At 37.4% G+C, this 16452-nt stretch overlaps 3 protein-coding genes and 1 long non-coding RNA gene across 11 annotated transcripts; all 4 read left to right on the forward strand.

Annotated features, from left to right (window-relative positions):
• Positions 1–607: 607 nt before the first annotated feature.
• Positions 608–1312, forward strand: LOC111469578. The gene is made up of 2 exons (XR_002714898.1): positions 608–770; positions 910–1312. It is a non-coding gene; the product is annotated as an uncharacterized LOC111469578 (long non-coding RNA).
• Positions 1313–7787: 6475 nt separating this feature from the next.
• LOC111469567 lies at positions 7788–11524 on the forward strand. Of its 4 annotated transcripts, none has more exons than XM_023114876.1 (12): positions 7788–7947; positions 8127–8855; positions 8980–9092; positions 9191–9310; positions 9407–9494; positions 9905–9996; positions 10075–10179; positions 10277–10386; positions 10469–10556; positions 10678–10713; positions 10789–10879; positions 10957–11524. In XM_023114876.1, exons 2-11 carry the CDS (start codon positions 8150–8152, stop codon positions 10870–10872), a joined length of 1542 nt encoding a protein of 513 aa, XP_022970644.1. In that variant the 5' UTR covers positions 7788–7947; positions 8127–8149; the 3' UTR covers positions 10873–10879; positions 10957–11524. The 4 variants fall into 4 exon arrangements, with proteins under 4 accessions (XP_022970644.1, XP_022970643.1, XP_022970641.1 ...); XM_023114875.1 differs by having other exon boundaries at positions 10789–10872; XM_023114873.1 differs by having other exon boundaries at positions 10678–10879.
• Positions 11525–11680: 156 nt separating this feature from the next.
• Positions 11681–16078, forward strand: LOC111469571. Of its 5 annotated transcripts, none has more exons than XM_023114884.1 (7): positions 11681–11933; positions 12025–12434; positions 12773–12951; positions 13207–13345; positions 13541–13674; positions 13905–14569; positions 15387–16078. In XM_023114884.1, exons 3-7 carry the CDS (start codon positions 12785–12787, stop codon positions 15416–15418), a joined length of 1137 nt encoding a protein of 378 aa, XP_022970652.1. In that variant the 5' UTR covers positions 11681–11933; positions 12025–12434; positions 12773–12784; the 3' UTR covers positions 15419–16078. The 5 variants fall into 5 exon arrangements, with proteins under 5 accessions (XP_022970652.1, XP_022970648.1, XP_022970651.1 ...); XM_023114880.1 differs by lacking the exon at positions 15387–16078 and adding an exon at positions 14678–14918; XM_023114883.1 differs by lacking the exons at positions 11681–11933; positions 12025–12434; positions 15387–16078 and adding exons at positions 12523–12600; positions 14678–14918.
• LOC111469381 lies at positions 15452–15970 on the forward strand. Its single transcript, XM_023114610.1, has one exon. It carries the CDS (start codon positions 15452–15454, stop codon positions 15968–15970), a length of 519 nt encoding a protein of 172 aa, XP_022970378.1.
• Positions 16079–16452: the final 374 nt, after the last annotated feature.

Consider the following 16452-nt stretch of genomic DNA (forward strand, 5'->3'; position numbering starts at 1 on the left):
TTTTTTTTTTTTTTTTTTTTTTTTGTCATCCCACTTAAACCATATTAAACATTGGAACAATTTGTTACTGACTAAATGAGGAAACTTAGAACATCAATCCAGATATAATGCATAAAAGAAAGCTTAGTATATATATTTTTTTTCTTAATGTGTAGTAAAATTACCAAATATGAATATACTAAATATTAATAACTTATCATTTCATTACCAAATATTAATATTCTAAATATTAATAACTTATCATAAACTGATTGCATTCAAATAACTAGACATCATATGATCACATATAACAAACATGTAAATTAGGGAAAGAAAAAGGAAAGAAAAAGGAAGGGGTGGAAGAAGGGAAAAAAGAGAACCGAATTAGAAAGGGAGAGAAAACCAATAGAATAAATAACTTTAAATAAAAGATAAATAATAGCGGAAAATGTCCTTTTCTAAAAATTTCATTCCTTTATAGCATATTTTAAAAAATGCAATACTCAAATGCTATAAAAAGCTTTTCTAAAAATTGCCATTCACTTTTTATAGCATATTTTCAAAAACAAAAATGCAATATTCAAACGCTATAAAAACACATTTTTCTTCTAGTGTTAGCACCAGCGCTATTGTATTATTTATTAATTTGAAAAGCATAGGAAGAAGGGATGAAGTTCAGTAGAACCAATGAACCTAAACCCTTCTTCTTCTTTATTTTCATTATCTTCATATTGTCCTCAGACAACACTAGGCGCTGCTCATTTGCTGAATCCGGCCATGCACATACTCAGGTAAATTTATTTTATTTCCAATATTATAATGGAGGATTCATCACCTTCCTCATATATTTTCTTACAAATATCTATCCTATTTTTGCACCCAAATCTAGGGTTCTAACTAAAAAAATCTGATGCATTATACTATGTCTAGCCCATCGCTAATCATGAAGATCAGGAGTTGACCTTGCCATTGGGTGGGTTGGGATCGTCGCCGCCAAACTGCGCCTCAAAGTGTGGGAGCTGCACACCCTGCACTACGGTTCTTGTGTCGGTGCCACCGGGACCTCCAGGCATCGATGATGATTTCCCCAAAGTCTGGAGATGCAAATGTGGGAACAAGCTCTACATGCCCTGATCGGAAAAGGCATGCCCCCGGGGCATGTATGCTCTTATATGTTACTTATCGGCCGATGAGCCGAAGTAGACGGTGTTGGTCTGTTTCATTCATACCCCTATCATAAATCATGTATAGATTATTGGGTAAACAAAAAACACAATGATTATATACCCTATTTTATCATATATCTAAGTACAGATCGACTACCAAAAATCTATCAATAACCTATTAAACAACTTAAACTATGGTGAAAGATAATTAATAAAATTTATAAGTAAATTAATTACTTTTCTATTTTTTTTAGATAGACAGAACATCCTAATGTGAATGAGACATATGATGTGGATGAATTGTAGACTTAGAAATCTTGCTTAGATGAGTTTTTATGAATTTAAAATAATATAAAATATGAAGCGTTTTTATAAAATATAATATGGTAGTAACATCCGTGAATTGAGCTCCTGGTAAATGTTATATTCTATAGGATGTATTTTATCATATTCTATATTGAATTTATACCGAAAGTGGTTGAGTACATGTTAATGGGAGTAAAATTGAAAAAACAATAAAAAAAAATTATGGGTGGGAGGGATAATTTGGTGGATTAGGGCAAAAAAATTAAGGAAAGAATATATATGTAATTGTAAAAATAAATTAAAAATCCTTTAAAACAGCAAATATCATAAATAGGGTAAACAATCACAAAATTCATATATCATATAGTCATATCACATAAAATGTGGTGCATGCAGGGGCACATGGTACACACCATACATAATTCATGCATCATATAGTCATATCACATAAAATGTGGTGCATGCAGGGGGCCACATGACACACACCATTATACAACACGTAGTAAGCTAACTTCAACAGTAAGGTCACTTACCTCGATGGCCTTGACCGAAGTCACTCACAACAAGCTAATTCCAACGGTTAAATACGTCCTATAATAACTACATAAAAACTTAGGAACCTTTCATAACATATCTTAGCTAAATCTCATGTTATTTATCAAAATAAACTCCAAACACAATCTGTCTTTGACGGTTAGGAACCATACTAACCTCAGATGGTAAAACTAAGGGCAGATACAGCTTCAGAAGGGCTGAAAACCTGGGAATCAATATATTATAGTGATTCCAAGCCAATATGCCGAGCTGATTCCAAGCCAATATGCCGAGCTGCCGAGCCGACCAACTAAGTCGCAAAGCAGAGCCACGGGATTTAACGGAGTCGAGCTGCCGTACATGTCAAGCCGAGCTGAGATCACGCGTGTGGAGCCGAGACCGAGGCTGTAGGCGTGCGTCCGTGTTGGGCCGAAACGCACAAGGCCTATGTTCGTCCTTGGGCTAATTTAGAGGATGAAACCTAACCCGACTCTGCGTCTCCTAAGCTCGAACCCTCACGAAAACCCTAATCTGATGTGCCACCGCTGCCGATGACAAAATCTCCTCCGTTTTCGATGATGGCTACGTGGCGTCCTCCTCCTTCGCTTTCGACGGTTTGCCTTCTTCTACGCAGCGATTCTGACGATGACGCTAACTTCCACTAGACTCTTCCTCTAAAACAGTAACACAATTGATTTCGAGAACTCGCCGAGCAAGAAAGCCACCCAGTGAACCAACCCACACATTTTCCTAGGTAACACTCTCGATTTTTCTTTAATCTTAGACACCCTCGAAAACAGAAACAAGTTTGGAGAGCAAAAATCATTTTCATGGAAAGAGAAGGGTTGAATATAGGAATATAAGAGTTTCATAACATTTCCATTAAAGTAATAACTTCCTTGTTGGAAATCATGCATATTTTCCAACGGGAATAATTGCTACTATATAATATCGATCATATATGGAAATAAAAATAAAAATCTTAACAATATAAGGAAAAATGGAAAAATCTGAATCGTTACATCGTATCTGTCACCACGGTGTCAGACGTTCTCGCCTCTTTACTGGTGGTTGCATATGCCCTGGTGATGGTGTTACTATAACACGTGCGGAAACAATTTGAATCTTAAGCACTCTAGATACATCAATTATAGTAAATTAGCTAGCATGTTCAAAAGCATTAAAACTCAATAAGTTTAAATACTAACCTTTTATAGTTCAAATTCATTTTTCCTCACGAACGGCTTCGAACCATCACTAATGTCTTTCCTACTATTCTTCGGCCTTAGAACGGGATTGTGGAATCCGGTGAGTGATGAAACTTGATAGGAATTTAGTATATATAAAGAGAGAGTTTTGAGAGATTTTCTCAAAATTTTTCCAGAAGAATTTTCATGTACCTTGATTACTCTATTTATAGTCATATTTGCATGTTCATGCAAATTTGAGATTATAAAATTTTGACACTCAAAATTTCACTCAAATTTGTGGGATTATGTGGCAAGTATGCAAGTTTGAGTTAACCACTCAAAATTTCACTCAAATTTGTGAGATTATTTGGCAAAAATGCAAGTTTGGTTAAACCAAATTTTGACACTCAAAATTCCACCCAAATTTGTGGGATTATGTGACAAACATGCTCGTTAAACCATAAATTGACACTCAATATTCCACTAACTCAAACATGAATTTTTTCCATTTTTTCCATTAGGTGAAGTCAACCTTTTGACTTTCTCTATTTTAATTCAACAATCAATTTAAATAATTAATTTCAAATCAAAATAATATTAAATGATTAATTAAAAAAATTAATCAATATTTAACCTTAAATAAAATGTCAATCCCAATCCATTAAAGCACATATTGATTAAGAATCATTATTCATAATTAAAATATTTAAATCTTATTTAAATATCTTTAATTCTCTCTTTTTGTTCAATTCATAATTAAATCATAATGCGGTTAAATATATCATATATATTTAGCGTGTATTCCCTAATTTGAATTTGAACACTTCGAACTCACTTGTCACATTGTTCTAAGATTTAGTCCGATATTAGCTAGCAGAGGGACCTAATAGACCTACAGATCATGAGCTCCAACGATTCGAGATTAACCGGTTAAACTCATTAACCTTGACCAACATTTCTTAACTACTAGAACACTCCACTATAGCCTAGTAGTTGCACTCCCCTCACTATAGAGATATTCCTGTCCATTTGATATAACCATGATTAGTAAGTCGATCCTTCATAGCTGGGTCAATTTATCGTTTTACCCCTAAAGTAAATTTTTGTTCCTTAAGTCTCACTGATCCTCTCATGAACAATTTGTTTGTGGTCCAACCACTAAACCAAATCCCTCTCGGGCCAATGAGAGGGTGGGACCCCTTGTTCAAGACTTGGAGTCAGTACTTAAGGGAACAACCTTTCTACTATCCCTAAAAGAAGGTAGGAGTGAATTCCATCTTACACCCTATGTCCCGAGCTATTCACCCAGTCTTACCTCTGAAATGGGAGGCTTATTGAGTCGGCAAACTCGGGCCACTCTCACCCATGCAAATCTAAGGATAATTCCAAATAAACAGGAGTTCATAGTTAGCTCAGGATCAAGATCAAGTTACCTAGGTCATCGAATGAAAAAATCAGTCTTAACAGTAAATGACATTATAAAGTGAGAGTGGTTTTCTTCATGGTCCGATCTTATGCAATACTCATTGCATAGGACGCCCCCACTCACATGTCTCCACATGTACAATTTAGTGATCACATTATTTATATCATATACAAAAGTGGGCTGTATCCATAGTGTCCCCATAATAAGGTACTCAGCCTTATCCTTGTACTATACATCATTTTGACTATATACTTGAACTTGATCCACTCTTATGTCTCTACATATAGTTCAAGTAATCATACTATAGCTAGAGTGTAATCATACTATAGCTAGAGTGTTCTTAGTTTATTGGATTTAGATTAATGATCGTAACATTCACTTTATTCAATAACAATCTTTACTGAATAAACATCAATAATAACTTTATTGAAAACAGAATATGTTTTTGTTTACAAACTATGAATTTTAGGACTTAGAACCCAACACTTGGTCTGTGCGCGTGTTTTCATGGTGGGTTCTCGAATGACCGAACCTCTAAGGGGTTCCTTTGGGTTTCCCGTGTCCCTTGCAGAGCAAGCTCTAGCCAAGTGATCTGCACGACCGCACCTATAACACACACCGAAGCCTATCATACATTTGCCATAATGTTGTTTTCCATTGTCGTGACACATGGATTTTTTCGGTAATAGGTATCGGGCTAATGGGGGCGGAGTAGGTGGCCTGTTTTGATGTCGAGGTCACTGGAGTGGCAGTTGAAATTCTGTGGGTCCGACCTCGACGGGGCGTTTCTTTCCTATGGCAACCGTTGGCTCCGGATTTTTCTCCTCTAGAGGTTCCTTCAGAGCCTCTTCGTAAGTTTTCAGGTTAAATGTCTATAACATGCGGCGGGCCTTTGGGTTCAACCCCAACACAAATTTCTCCGTCTATTTCTCTTCAGTGTCTACTAGTGACGGTGCGAACCTTCTTAATCTCATGAATTCCAGATCATACTGATCCATCGTGCATTCGCCTTGGGTCAGATGATTAATTCTTGTTGTTTCTTTATACGAGTTTCCTTTGGATAATAGTATTTTAGGAAGGCTTCCTTAAAGGTTTCCCACATTGTGATCCCCTCTCTCGGGTTGATATTCTGTTTATTATCTGCCCACCACACTTTTGCGTCTTTTTGTAGTACATATGTCGTGCACGCTACTTTATGGTCATCAAGACATCTCATTGATTCAAAGGTCGTTTCCATGGTTGCGATCCACATCTGAGCTGCTGTGGGATCTTCCTTTGAACTGACGAATGGACGGGGGTCATACCGTCTGAAGTCTTTTAACCAACTCACCCCCCTGTTCGGTTGCGGGTTTTTGGCCGGTTGTGTGACCACAGCATCGACCGGTTGCGTGGCCGTCACATTGGCTGGTTGCATGCCCAATGCTGCAACTTGTTGCGTAGCTAACAATGTGGCCAGTTGTGTGGCCAACATTGTTTGCATCATCGTTTGGAGTAACTCCAAAACCATTCGTGTGGTGGGGTCCAACCAAGCCTGTGGTGTAGTTTGAGGGGGTGGTGCGTTTTCAGGAGGTAGTGCAACTTGTGGGGGAGGTGCGCTTTTAGGAGAGGGTGCAGTTTGTGGGGGAGGTGCGTTTTCAGGAGGGGGTGCAACTTGTAGGGGAGGTTCCCTCGATGGTAGTTCAAGTGCATAGGGTCCAATAGTCGACCCTTCTTGGAAAGAGGTTCTTTTGGCTTCTCTTCTTCCCCATCTCCTAATGGGAGGTCGTCCTCTCCCTCTCCTACCTCTTCTACGCCCTTTGTGCGGCATGGTTCTAGAAACCAAGAAAATAATTCTATCCAAGTCTATGATTTACTTATAATATTACTTACATTCTACTAAATCATTCAGGAAAAAGAAAACATAAACGCGTAACATAAAGACATGCATCGACACAAGATCACATCATAGCATAAAATCATACAGTATCATAACACTCGATATTTAAAGTCAATCACATTAAATATATCACAAAAATGTCCATAACCTAGGGCTCTGATACGAACTATAACGACCCTAAATTTTTACTTATTTAATCCAAGGTCATTATTATACTTTAAACGCAGAATTTACTTTAATAGAGCTCTTATCATAACTAGGACATAAGTTTGTCTTTTATTACCTCATAATAATGAATACAAGGAAAAGAAAGGGAAAACAACTCTGAAATAAATGTTCTATACTAACCTATGATTTATTTACGCAATTACAATCCAACCTATACTAATGATGCAAACGGGAATTCAACTTATACTAACCTATACTATGAATGCAAATGGAATTCAACCTATACTAACCTATCCTCTCCTCTCAGCTACTCTATCTGTTCCAAAAATTTATCAATAACCTATTAAAAATACAACTTTATTAATAAAAAAATAAAAAATATATTAATAACTTAGTAAATTAATTTCTCACTCAAATGTGATTATTGTGATTGAGAATTGTAACTTGGAAATCTTCCTAGATTGAGTTTAAAATAATATATTTTATGAGTTTAAAATAATATATTTTATAAATTTAAAATAATATAAAATATGAAACTTTTTTATAAAATATAATATGGTAGTAACATTCGTGAATTGAGCTTCCGGTGAATGTTATATTCTACATATTCTATATTAAATTTATACCAAAAGTAGTAAGTTGAGTACATGTTAATGTGTATATTTTAATGCATGATGTATATTTATCATAATGTACATCAAGCTTTACAGAAAAAGTATTGATATTTGTTATATCCGGTAGTATATAATTTATTATCATAACATATGTGCAAATAAGATCACAAGATGAGCGGTAAAATACCTAACCTAAAAAATAAAAATAAATGAATTAAACATTGAAAAAAGAAACCATTAATTTAAGAGCGAATAAATAAATAAATAACTACAGAAATAGAATAAAAATAATAATAATAAAGAATTATGGGTGGGAGGGATAATCGGGTGGATTAATGCAGGAAAAATTAACGGAAAGAATATAGATAATTGTAAAAAAAAAATTAAAAATCCATATCTATTGCCCACCATAAATATAAATAAATATATATATATATATATATATATATATATATATATATATATTAAGAAATATAAAAATGAAAAAATGAAAAAAAAAAATGCAAATTTTGAGCGATTTAAAAAAAAATGATGGGGATGGGCTACGACCGGAAAGCCCGAGTGAAGAGGAGGGAGAGAGAAAGTGGAGGGCATAGGGCTATACGAAACCGAAAAAGATCCCATTACCAATCCGACTGCGGACAAAGAAGGCGAACGCTTCCGCTGAACAAAGGGCCAGACACCCAAGGTCTTTCTTTCTTTCATTCTCTCTCTATTTCATCTGAGCTCTGTAAATGCATGCTTTTGGTTTAACTCTTTGGAACCATGGATTTTCTTTGCTGTCTTCCATCTCCCATATGGCATATGCAATGTAGCTGTTCGAAGTAAGCATATAGATTCTTTTTTTTTTGGCCAATTTCGATTCAGGGTTTATAGACATCTGCTAGACAATGTCCGAAGAAGAGCTCAGCTCGGGGTTTAGGTTCAAGAAGAAACTCAAGCTTGCGGCTGGTAAATCTAAGAGTTCCAAGAGCGGTGAACATGGAAGGAAGAACTTCGATAGGAGCACAAGAGATAGCGACACAATTGCAAGAACTGCGAGTGTTGAAAAGGCTGCCTGGAAGGGAAAACAGAGGACTCCAATTGCTAATGTTAAAAGACAGCGAATATATGGTGGCCAAAATAGTGATATGAAGGTTACCTCATTCAAGTCTCCTTCGCGAAGAGGACACGATGCTGGAGTAGCCGGGAAGAGCAGTGACGCATATGCTTCTTCACTTCTGGCTTCTAAGAGTTTAAGCCATTCTAGTTCACAAGGCAAACGCTCTAATAAAAAGCAAGAAAATGATATCAGAAGTCCGAAAGTGTCATATGAAAGAAGGAAAACTAGGGGGGAAAAAGATCTCTATGTGGAATCCGTAAGGAAGACACATTCCAAAAACACCAAGGATTTGAGCAACACAATGGATTCTACTGTGAAAAAATCATGGGGTATAACTCCTTCAGATCCTACCAAGAAAAGAGTTTTCAGGACAACAAGTGCAAATGGTGATCCAGATATACGAACTGATAAGTCAAAAAAGAGGAAACGGGTAATTCGTATAGATCCATACGATGTCTCGAATAAGCGGCTGGATGATGGGATACTAACTGATGGTGAGATCATATCCATGTCTCAGTTTCCTACTAATCCCATTGATTGCTTGGATGTAATTGAACTACTTTATTTTTCAATATGCTAAGCTTAATGATAGATGTATCGTCCTACCTTTGATTCCAGAAAATGCCAGGCAGGAGAAAGCAAAACCAGAGGAAAAAGATGAGATATCAAGCAATGCTCAGTTCCGTGCAATACAGCCTAGTAAATCTATCATTTCGTTCGTAGAAGATAATGTAATTTGCATACCATGTGTTGTTAAGTCTGTTTCCCCATTAGGCATCAACATTTTTTGTGCTGTTCCATTTATGATTGTTTATTATGTCGTTGACAGTTGTTGGGGCGTAGGCGCATGATTGAGCTTAGAAGAGCAGGCTACAACACTGACCTCTCTGCCCCATTGGATAATATCCCTTTTTCTAGCAGTGCTGAGAGAGAAAGAATTGAAGAAAATGTATGTATACAATACTTATGCAACAGAAATGTTAATATTTATTTTTCCATTCCCCAATCCTATCATTTTCGAGTGGAAACTAATTGTAATGTGCAGGTATTCAGGAATAAGTTAACCTTCTTTGCTGCTGCAAAAGTTTCATCATCTTTTCCGACTCCGGATTTGCCAGAAATCGCATTTGCTGGTACGTATTCGAAGTTTTGCACTTGCTTAGCTATCTGATATTCTCGATACATTAACTAGTAATTCTTGAAAATCTAATTTACATTTGTAGTTGTATCGGATAATATTTGATATATTTGTCATTGTGTTTTTGACGTTGAAGTGTACTGTTATCATGAATTAGCTAGTATTTCTTAGAGTCTCTTGTGTATCTTTGAAGATATTATGCGAGTGAATGGGGGAGGAGGCTAGAACAACCTGTCTAAGAAATATTTTAACTTAATTCCAAGTCATGAAAAAATGACGGTTTTACTCCTCCCAGTCTCTACAATCCTCATGCTTTGGGTTGCTACAATATTATGGATTTTTTGGATTGGACATTAGTTCCTTGGAAGACATTTTGATATTGCCTTAAATCTTCCTTCATGGTAGGAAGATCAAATGTGGGAAAGTCATCACTGCTTAATGCCATTACAAGACAATGGGGTGTTGCACGGACGTCTGACAAACCTGGTCTTACTCAGGTGACGATGTCTACAATTCTGGGTAGATATTGTGTTGGAAATGTCTAGTAACACTTGATAATGTTTGTTCATTTACAGACCATTAATTTTTTTAATCTGGGATCAAAGATGTCTTTGGTTGATTTACCTGGATATGGCTTTGCTTATGCAAAAGAAGAAGTTAAGGATGCTTGGGAGGAATTGGTAAGAATTTCTATTTTAAGTTGGCCTTCCCCAGAAACTGATTGTTCATAACAGCAATGGGCAGCCAACTAATTGACTGAAGACTTGTACATCTTAGGTGAAAGAGTACGTTGCAACGAGAGTTGGTCTGAAACAGGTATGCTTACTTATTGATACGAAATGGGGGATGAAGCCAAGGGATCAAGAGCTCATTGATTTGATGGAAAGGTACCAAATTTACATGCACTGAACTTTCTATATATATGATGTATTGTTGTGTTGATGCTTATGAATTAATTCACTGTGATAGATCTCAAACTAAATACCAAATTGTATTGACAAAGACTGATACGGTCTTCCCAATGGATGTAGCACGTAGAGCAATGCAAATTGAAGAGGTTTTATCACTCACCCCCCTTATGATTATAAAATCTCTTCTAAAACCATTATTTGTTTGTTGGTTTTTTCTTCCTTTCTTCTTTTGAGACTGACAACTATTGGCCACAAATTTTTTTTCAGAGATTCCAGGCAAATAAGTCAATTGTCCAACCTCTGGTATGGGCAAAAGTGTTTGTTGAGTTAATTTTCTCCATGTTTCGCCCAAGTAATAGATGTGGTTTATCATTTCAGATGATGGTAAGTTCAAAATCAGGAGCTGGTATCCGAAGTTTAAGAACAGCTCTGGCGAAAATCGCTCGGTTTGCTAAAGTCTAGATGAGAGGTGCTTACTCGAGTATCATAAAGCTTTTTTCTGCTGGGACATCATGGATATTCTTCTGATCAGCTTAAGTTTGGCAGTCAATTTGGAAACACAATGAAGTCCCTGTCTCAAGTTCGTCAAAGCTCAAGCAAGTGCTGCAACTTGGCTCAACAGTTTTTTCATGAACGTGCAGAAACCGAGCGCGAAAGAAATATAAGTCATTGTCTTTTTTGGTTGCAATTCAAAGATGTGAAGCGAATCGGGGAATTGCGCTAAAAAAGGGTCAATCTTGTTGCTTTAAGGAATATTACGAAACTGGCTTACGGTGTTTCCCTATATGTCTTTCCTTTTGCCCTGTATGCGGTGGCCTTACAGTACTACCCCATCTTATTCGTAGTAGAAGAAATGGGCCGGACTTAGATAATTTTAATTGAAAATTATGATTTACATGTTTCGTCCTTTATTATTAAACCTTTGCTAGAGGGTCTTTGCTTGGTTGGTTTTACCTCCATGCATTCGCCCTGATTCCTGCTCATCATCTATGGATGACGACATTGACAGTTGAGTTGGTGCACCATTTTGGACTTGTCAACTCCATAAAAGAATAGTAGCCAGCCACCATTATCCTTTTGTGTTAAATATTCTAACCTTATCAGATTGTTCATATTATTCGTCTTGATTTGGGGGCCTTTCAATTTAGTCATAAGAAATAATAGAAAGGGAGTGGTTAGGTTAGGTGGAAAAGCAAGTTTCTTGGTATCAAAATATTCTAAATTCCTCAAAATTTTGATAATTTCTTCACTTCACTGCCCTTGATTATTTACCCTAATCATTTCTTCCTCTTCCTCGCCACGAATCTCTCCTTCATTCAGATCCGAAGGTTAGGGAAGGACGGGCGTTGAAAAAAATGTGTCCGCTGAGATTTATTCTCATATTTCTCTCAGCGACTCTTGCCGGCTTCTTTGTTCTCCGGAACCTCAAATCTCAGCCTCAAGATTTCGAGGCCGACGATAATTCCGAAACCCACTCCAACGATGTGTCTACCAATTCGACCTCCTCCTCCTCTTTCTCCAAGGTTCTTGTAATTCTTTTATACCGGAATCTCGCATTTCCTTCTTGTTTCTTTGTTTGTGTCTGAACGGAAGGATTGTGGTTTGTTTGAACAGGTGTACTCGGCAATGCAATCGGGATTCTGGACGGTGGTCGACATGGCCAGCGGCCGCTACTTGTGGAGACATTTGTTGCCCTCGTCGAAGAAGCCTTCCAATTGATGCGACTGTTTCGGGCTAGGGCTTCCGTATTGTTCGGGTTTCCTATATATCGTTGGATAGTTCTCCTCCTCTTGTATTCCCTTCGAGTTGAGTTTGTAAAACCCTTCCTCTTCCTTCCTATCGAATATCGTCGTTAACGTCTGTAAGTCTGTAACAGAGACACTCAAAGTGTTCAGAAATGTGCTTCATCGCAATCGCTTCTGATATCAATTAAGATTTCCGAGTTTCTTCTGTTGTTTGAGTCGATCATTGAATCGTTCATCCGTTTGCGGGCAATCCAATCAGCTTTACGGAAAATAACTCAGGATAAACAACTTTAAATTAAAGTTGGATTCTTAGATTCGATTCATATTTTAAGATGAAATTTACGGCAACCGAAACAACTTTAATAAGCAAACAACGTATTCTAATCTGAAGAACTGCGGATTTCGACGCCATACTTCTTTTCCCTGTACTAATTCGGGCTAAACGGTAAATGCACGAACCAACCCAATTGCCTGTAATGAACCGGTTCAAAATCCCGAGCCATTTACGTGAATAAATACCCATTCAAGTTTTACGTCAACGGTCGAATTGGATTTTTTTTAAGTAAATTTTCATCTTCTTGAGAGAGAGAGAGAGAGAGAGAGAGAGAGAGAGAGAGAGAGAGAGAGAGATGCGGAGGAGGAAAGAGAAGCCGGAAATCCCTAAAACCATGGCTGTTGCAGAAGAGAAGAAGGAAGACGATGAAGATGAAGAAAGGGGTAACGAAGGGAACGGTTTCTTTTCATGCTATCTCTTGGCCTCTGCGTGCCCTCGTTACAAAGGCCATACCTATATTGGGTTCGATTCTTTTCTCTTCTTGCATCCCTAGATCGGATCTTCTATCTGCTTGTCTTCTCTCTGAAATAATGGATTGAAAAACGCCGTTTTACTATCTCTGGATACTCGGATCTGTTTCTCTACTTTTCAATTCTGGAAATTTCTTTACCATCTTTCTTTTGCTTCCTGCCTTAATTAATTGAGTGAGTGGGAACATCAAGAAATGTGAGAAATGCGTAAATGAGATTCACAGTGAACTGTTATTTGGAATTTCAGATTCACAGTGAACCCTAAACGTAGAATCAGACAGCACAATGGCGAAATTAGATGCGGTGCGTGGCGTACTAAGAGGAAGAGACCTTGGGAAATGGTGTTCTGCATTTACGGCTTCCCCACCAATGTCTCTGCTCTTCAGGTTACATTTCCGGACTTCGAGCTCTACAAATCGCTCGATTGTGCGTCTTTTATGCATCGAGTGCCTTCTACTAGCTGAATGACTCTTCGATGACTTTAATTGTATACGGTTAGGGGTTTCGGGAATTTACCAACATGTGTTGGTGGTTTCCTTTTTAACCTGTATCTTAATTTGATGTTCTAACTGTGAATGCAGTTTGAATGGGCCTGGCAGCATCCTAATGAGTCATTAGCCGTAAGAAGTGCTGCTGCAACTTTCAAGTCTCTATCTGGAATTGCCAACAAAATTAAACTTGCATACACAATGCTCACACTTCCAGCTTGGTGTAGGTATGAGAAAATTTATACAACATCCAATTTTTCTGTCAAATTTGTTGGAAATGTGAACATAATTAAGGACAATATCCTTATAACTGTGAGGTTTTTTGGGTGCAACCAAAGTTAAAGTCTGATAGGGACAATGTCTTACTATTATGATTTATAAAGAACAAACTGATGCAAATTTCAATCAAATTTGTCTGTCCTGCTCTCTATTCACTTTTTCCTCCTTATCCTTGCAGTTTGAATATTACTGTAAACTACTTCTCAACAAAGTACATGAATAATGCGGCTGGTTGCCCAAGTTTGCCAGGGCATATGAGGGTCCAAATTTCCCCCATCGATGAGCTCCCATGCTATTCCGAAGGAGATCGATGTGTGCTTGAAAATGAAAATGACTGGGAGTATAATAAAGAATATGAAGAAGTTTGTAGTTCTCAAGTACATGGATTGATGACTGAAGTTCCAAATGAAATTCCTCAAACGTTGATGGATTACTCGACAGGTACAGATGGAAGACCTCATGAATTGCGTGGATCCGATGAAGAACTAGACGACAATGAACAAGTGCCACATTCTTCGTGTACTCCGTCTTATATTGATGTCGGTGTGTCTTATGACTTGCGTGGATGTGATGAACAAGAGCCGGCTTTGTGTGCTCAGCCTTGTACTGTAGAAGGTTGGACTGAAATCATCATCGATGATGGAGAGGAAAACCAATTAGAAGGGAGTGGTATGAAATTGCAGCAGCAACCTGGTAGGAAGAAGAACTTATCAGGAATAGCTACTGAAATCAGCAAAGTTTCATATGGGCTTCCTCCTGTTGAGTATGAGGTTATAGACGTGTCTACCCCGTCTCCCGTCTGCAGAACAAGTTCGCATAAATTCAAGAGAAGACTTATTACTGGTAGGTCTGAGATTGTTGACTTGACTAAATCTCCTACGTTTATCCAATTATAGAACGATGGATGAATTTGGATTCTGCAAGTAAGTACTAATCTGTGTGCTGCTGCAGATAGTATTTTCAACCCTTTCAGAGGCAACGTGGGCTCAAATTTGGTTGACCAAATAGAGGGGGGAACAATAACATGTTGTTAAGTTATATATAATGGCCTTTTTTTCAAAGGCCATTTTAAGGGGATCAAGTGTGAAAAGAACAATAGAATGGCTTCTGTTCTATAGAACGTGGTATCAATTAACTTGTTCCAAATGAGATCGGACTTGGAAGAATAACTAGTTATATCTTCTCATAGTAATCTTTTGTTACTATTGGTTTGGTTACTGAAAGTCGAGACATGGTTAGGTTAGACTGCACTTCGTCTACCACTTAGCTCAAACTGTTTTGTTTTGTTTCTGTGTTCTTCCTCCATAGCTTTCTAATTTATTAGTTTTTGGAATCTGAATTACTCTGTTTATTATAAAATCAATAAGGATCAGATTTCCCACTATGATGGCAGTTTTTATGAAGATGGATCGCAATTAACGCCTCTGCATCCTGGATTAGCGACCAAGCTGTAATGTGTCCTCATTTCTGCCTTCGTTTTGGGGTCAACACACACACATGGACATCAGCAGTTCATCCATATGCATATAAAGCTTTTTGTCTTTCACATTATTATTATTATTATTATTATTGACCAACTATTAATTAACTAAGTAAATATGCATAAAGATTTGAGAGATTAAAGATATTTTATTCCAAACTTGACTCATTCCCATCACAGTGGTTTATTTATATGGATGTTGGTGTTGGTAGATCCTCCTCACTATTGAAAAAGGGAGAGGAAACATGAATAAGCTGAAGAAGGTGAGGACAAGAGACGATATGTGGATTGTGGAAGAAGATTACCACACCGGAGTATCAGCCTCGGTGCCATTCCAGTGGGAGTCAGAGCCAGGCACTCCCAAGGCCAATTTCCCTGAAAATGGGGCCTTCCTCTCTCCTCTCACGCCCCCACCTTCCTATTTCTCCACTAATCCCAACTCCCCCCTCGGCCTTAATTCTTCTAAGCCCTTTCATAGAGCCAGTTTCCTCAACAATGTCTTCAGAAAGCTTTCTATGAAGGCCAGTCTGCAGCCTCGATCGCCCGGCTCTTTGTTGTCATCTTCGTCTTCGAGTTCTAGCAGCAGGGAAAGAGGGACACCCGGAAGCCCGAGGAGATTATCATTTGATTCGAGGGTAGACGATGACAACGGCAACGAAGAGGAGAATGTTGAATCACCTGTTTCTACTTTGTCCTTTGGACATGGAAATGATGAAGGATGCTACCCAAAGTTGGTTAAGGTATTTACTAGAGATTCTAAATGATCGACGAACTTTTGTTTTTTCTTTTTTTTGAGTTTAAGAATGTGAATCAAACCATCAATATTTAAGATGGTATATACTTTATTTACCGAGCTATAATCGGTTGTTTCATGTGGTTATAATCTTCTTTTCTAAATAACTATGTATGCTTGAACATATTCTAATTCCAACATATCAGAATACCTCTAATAAAGAGGTGAATTTCCATGAAACATATGAAAGAAAGTAGATTGAAGAATCACAGACCATCATTATAGAAGGTGAGAGAGAGGGAGTTGAAGATGATAGGAAGGCCAATTCACAGTTGACAATGCCAACAATTTGTGACCACATATATTTTACGAATGTATATAATATTAACGTGGGCTACAACAATATATATTGAAACTGAGATCCACATTTGACCATTCACAATTGACAATCTGAAGTCAACTCTGTATTTTGCAAGCTATGTTGAAAGCAATCATCTTCCTCCACAAGTCTAA

Source organism: Cucurbita maxima, unplaced genomic scaffold (genome assembly GCF_002738345.1).
Source record: "Cucurbita maxima cultivar Rimu unplaced genomic scaffold, Cmax_1.0 Cma_Scf00040, whole genome shotgun sequence".
Lineage (NCBI taxonomy): Eukaryota > Viridiplantae > Streptophyta > Magnoliopsida > Cucurbitales > Cucurbitaceae > Cucurbita > Cucurbita maxima.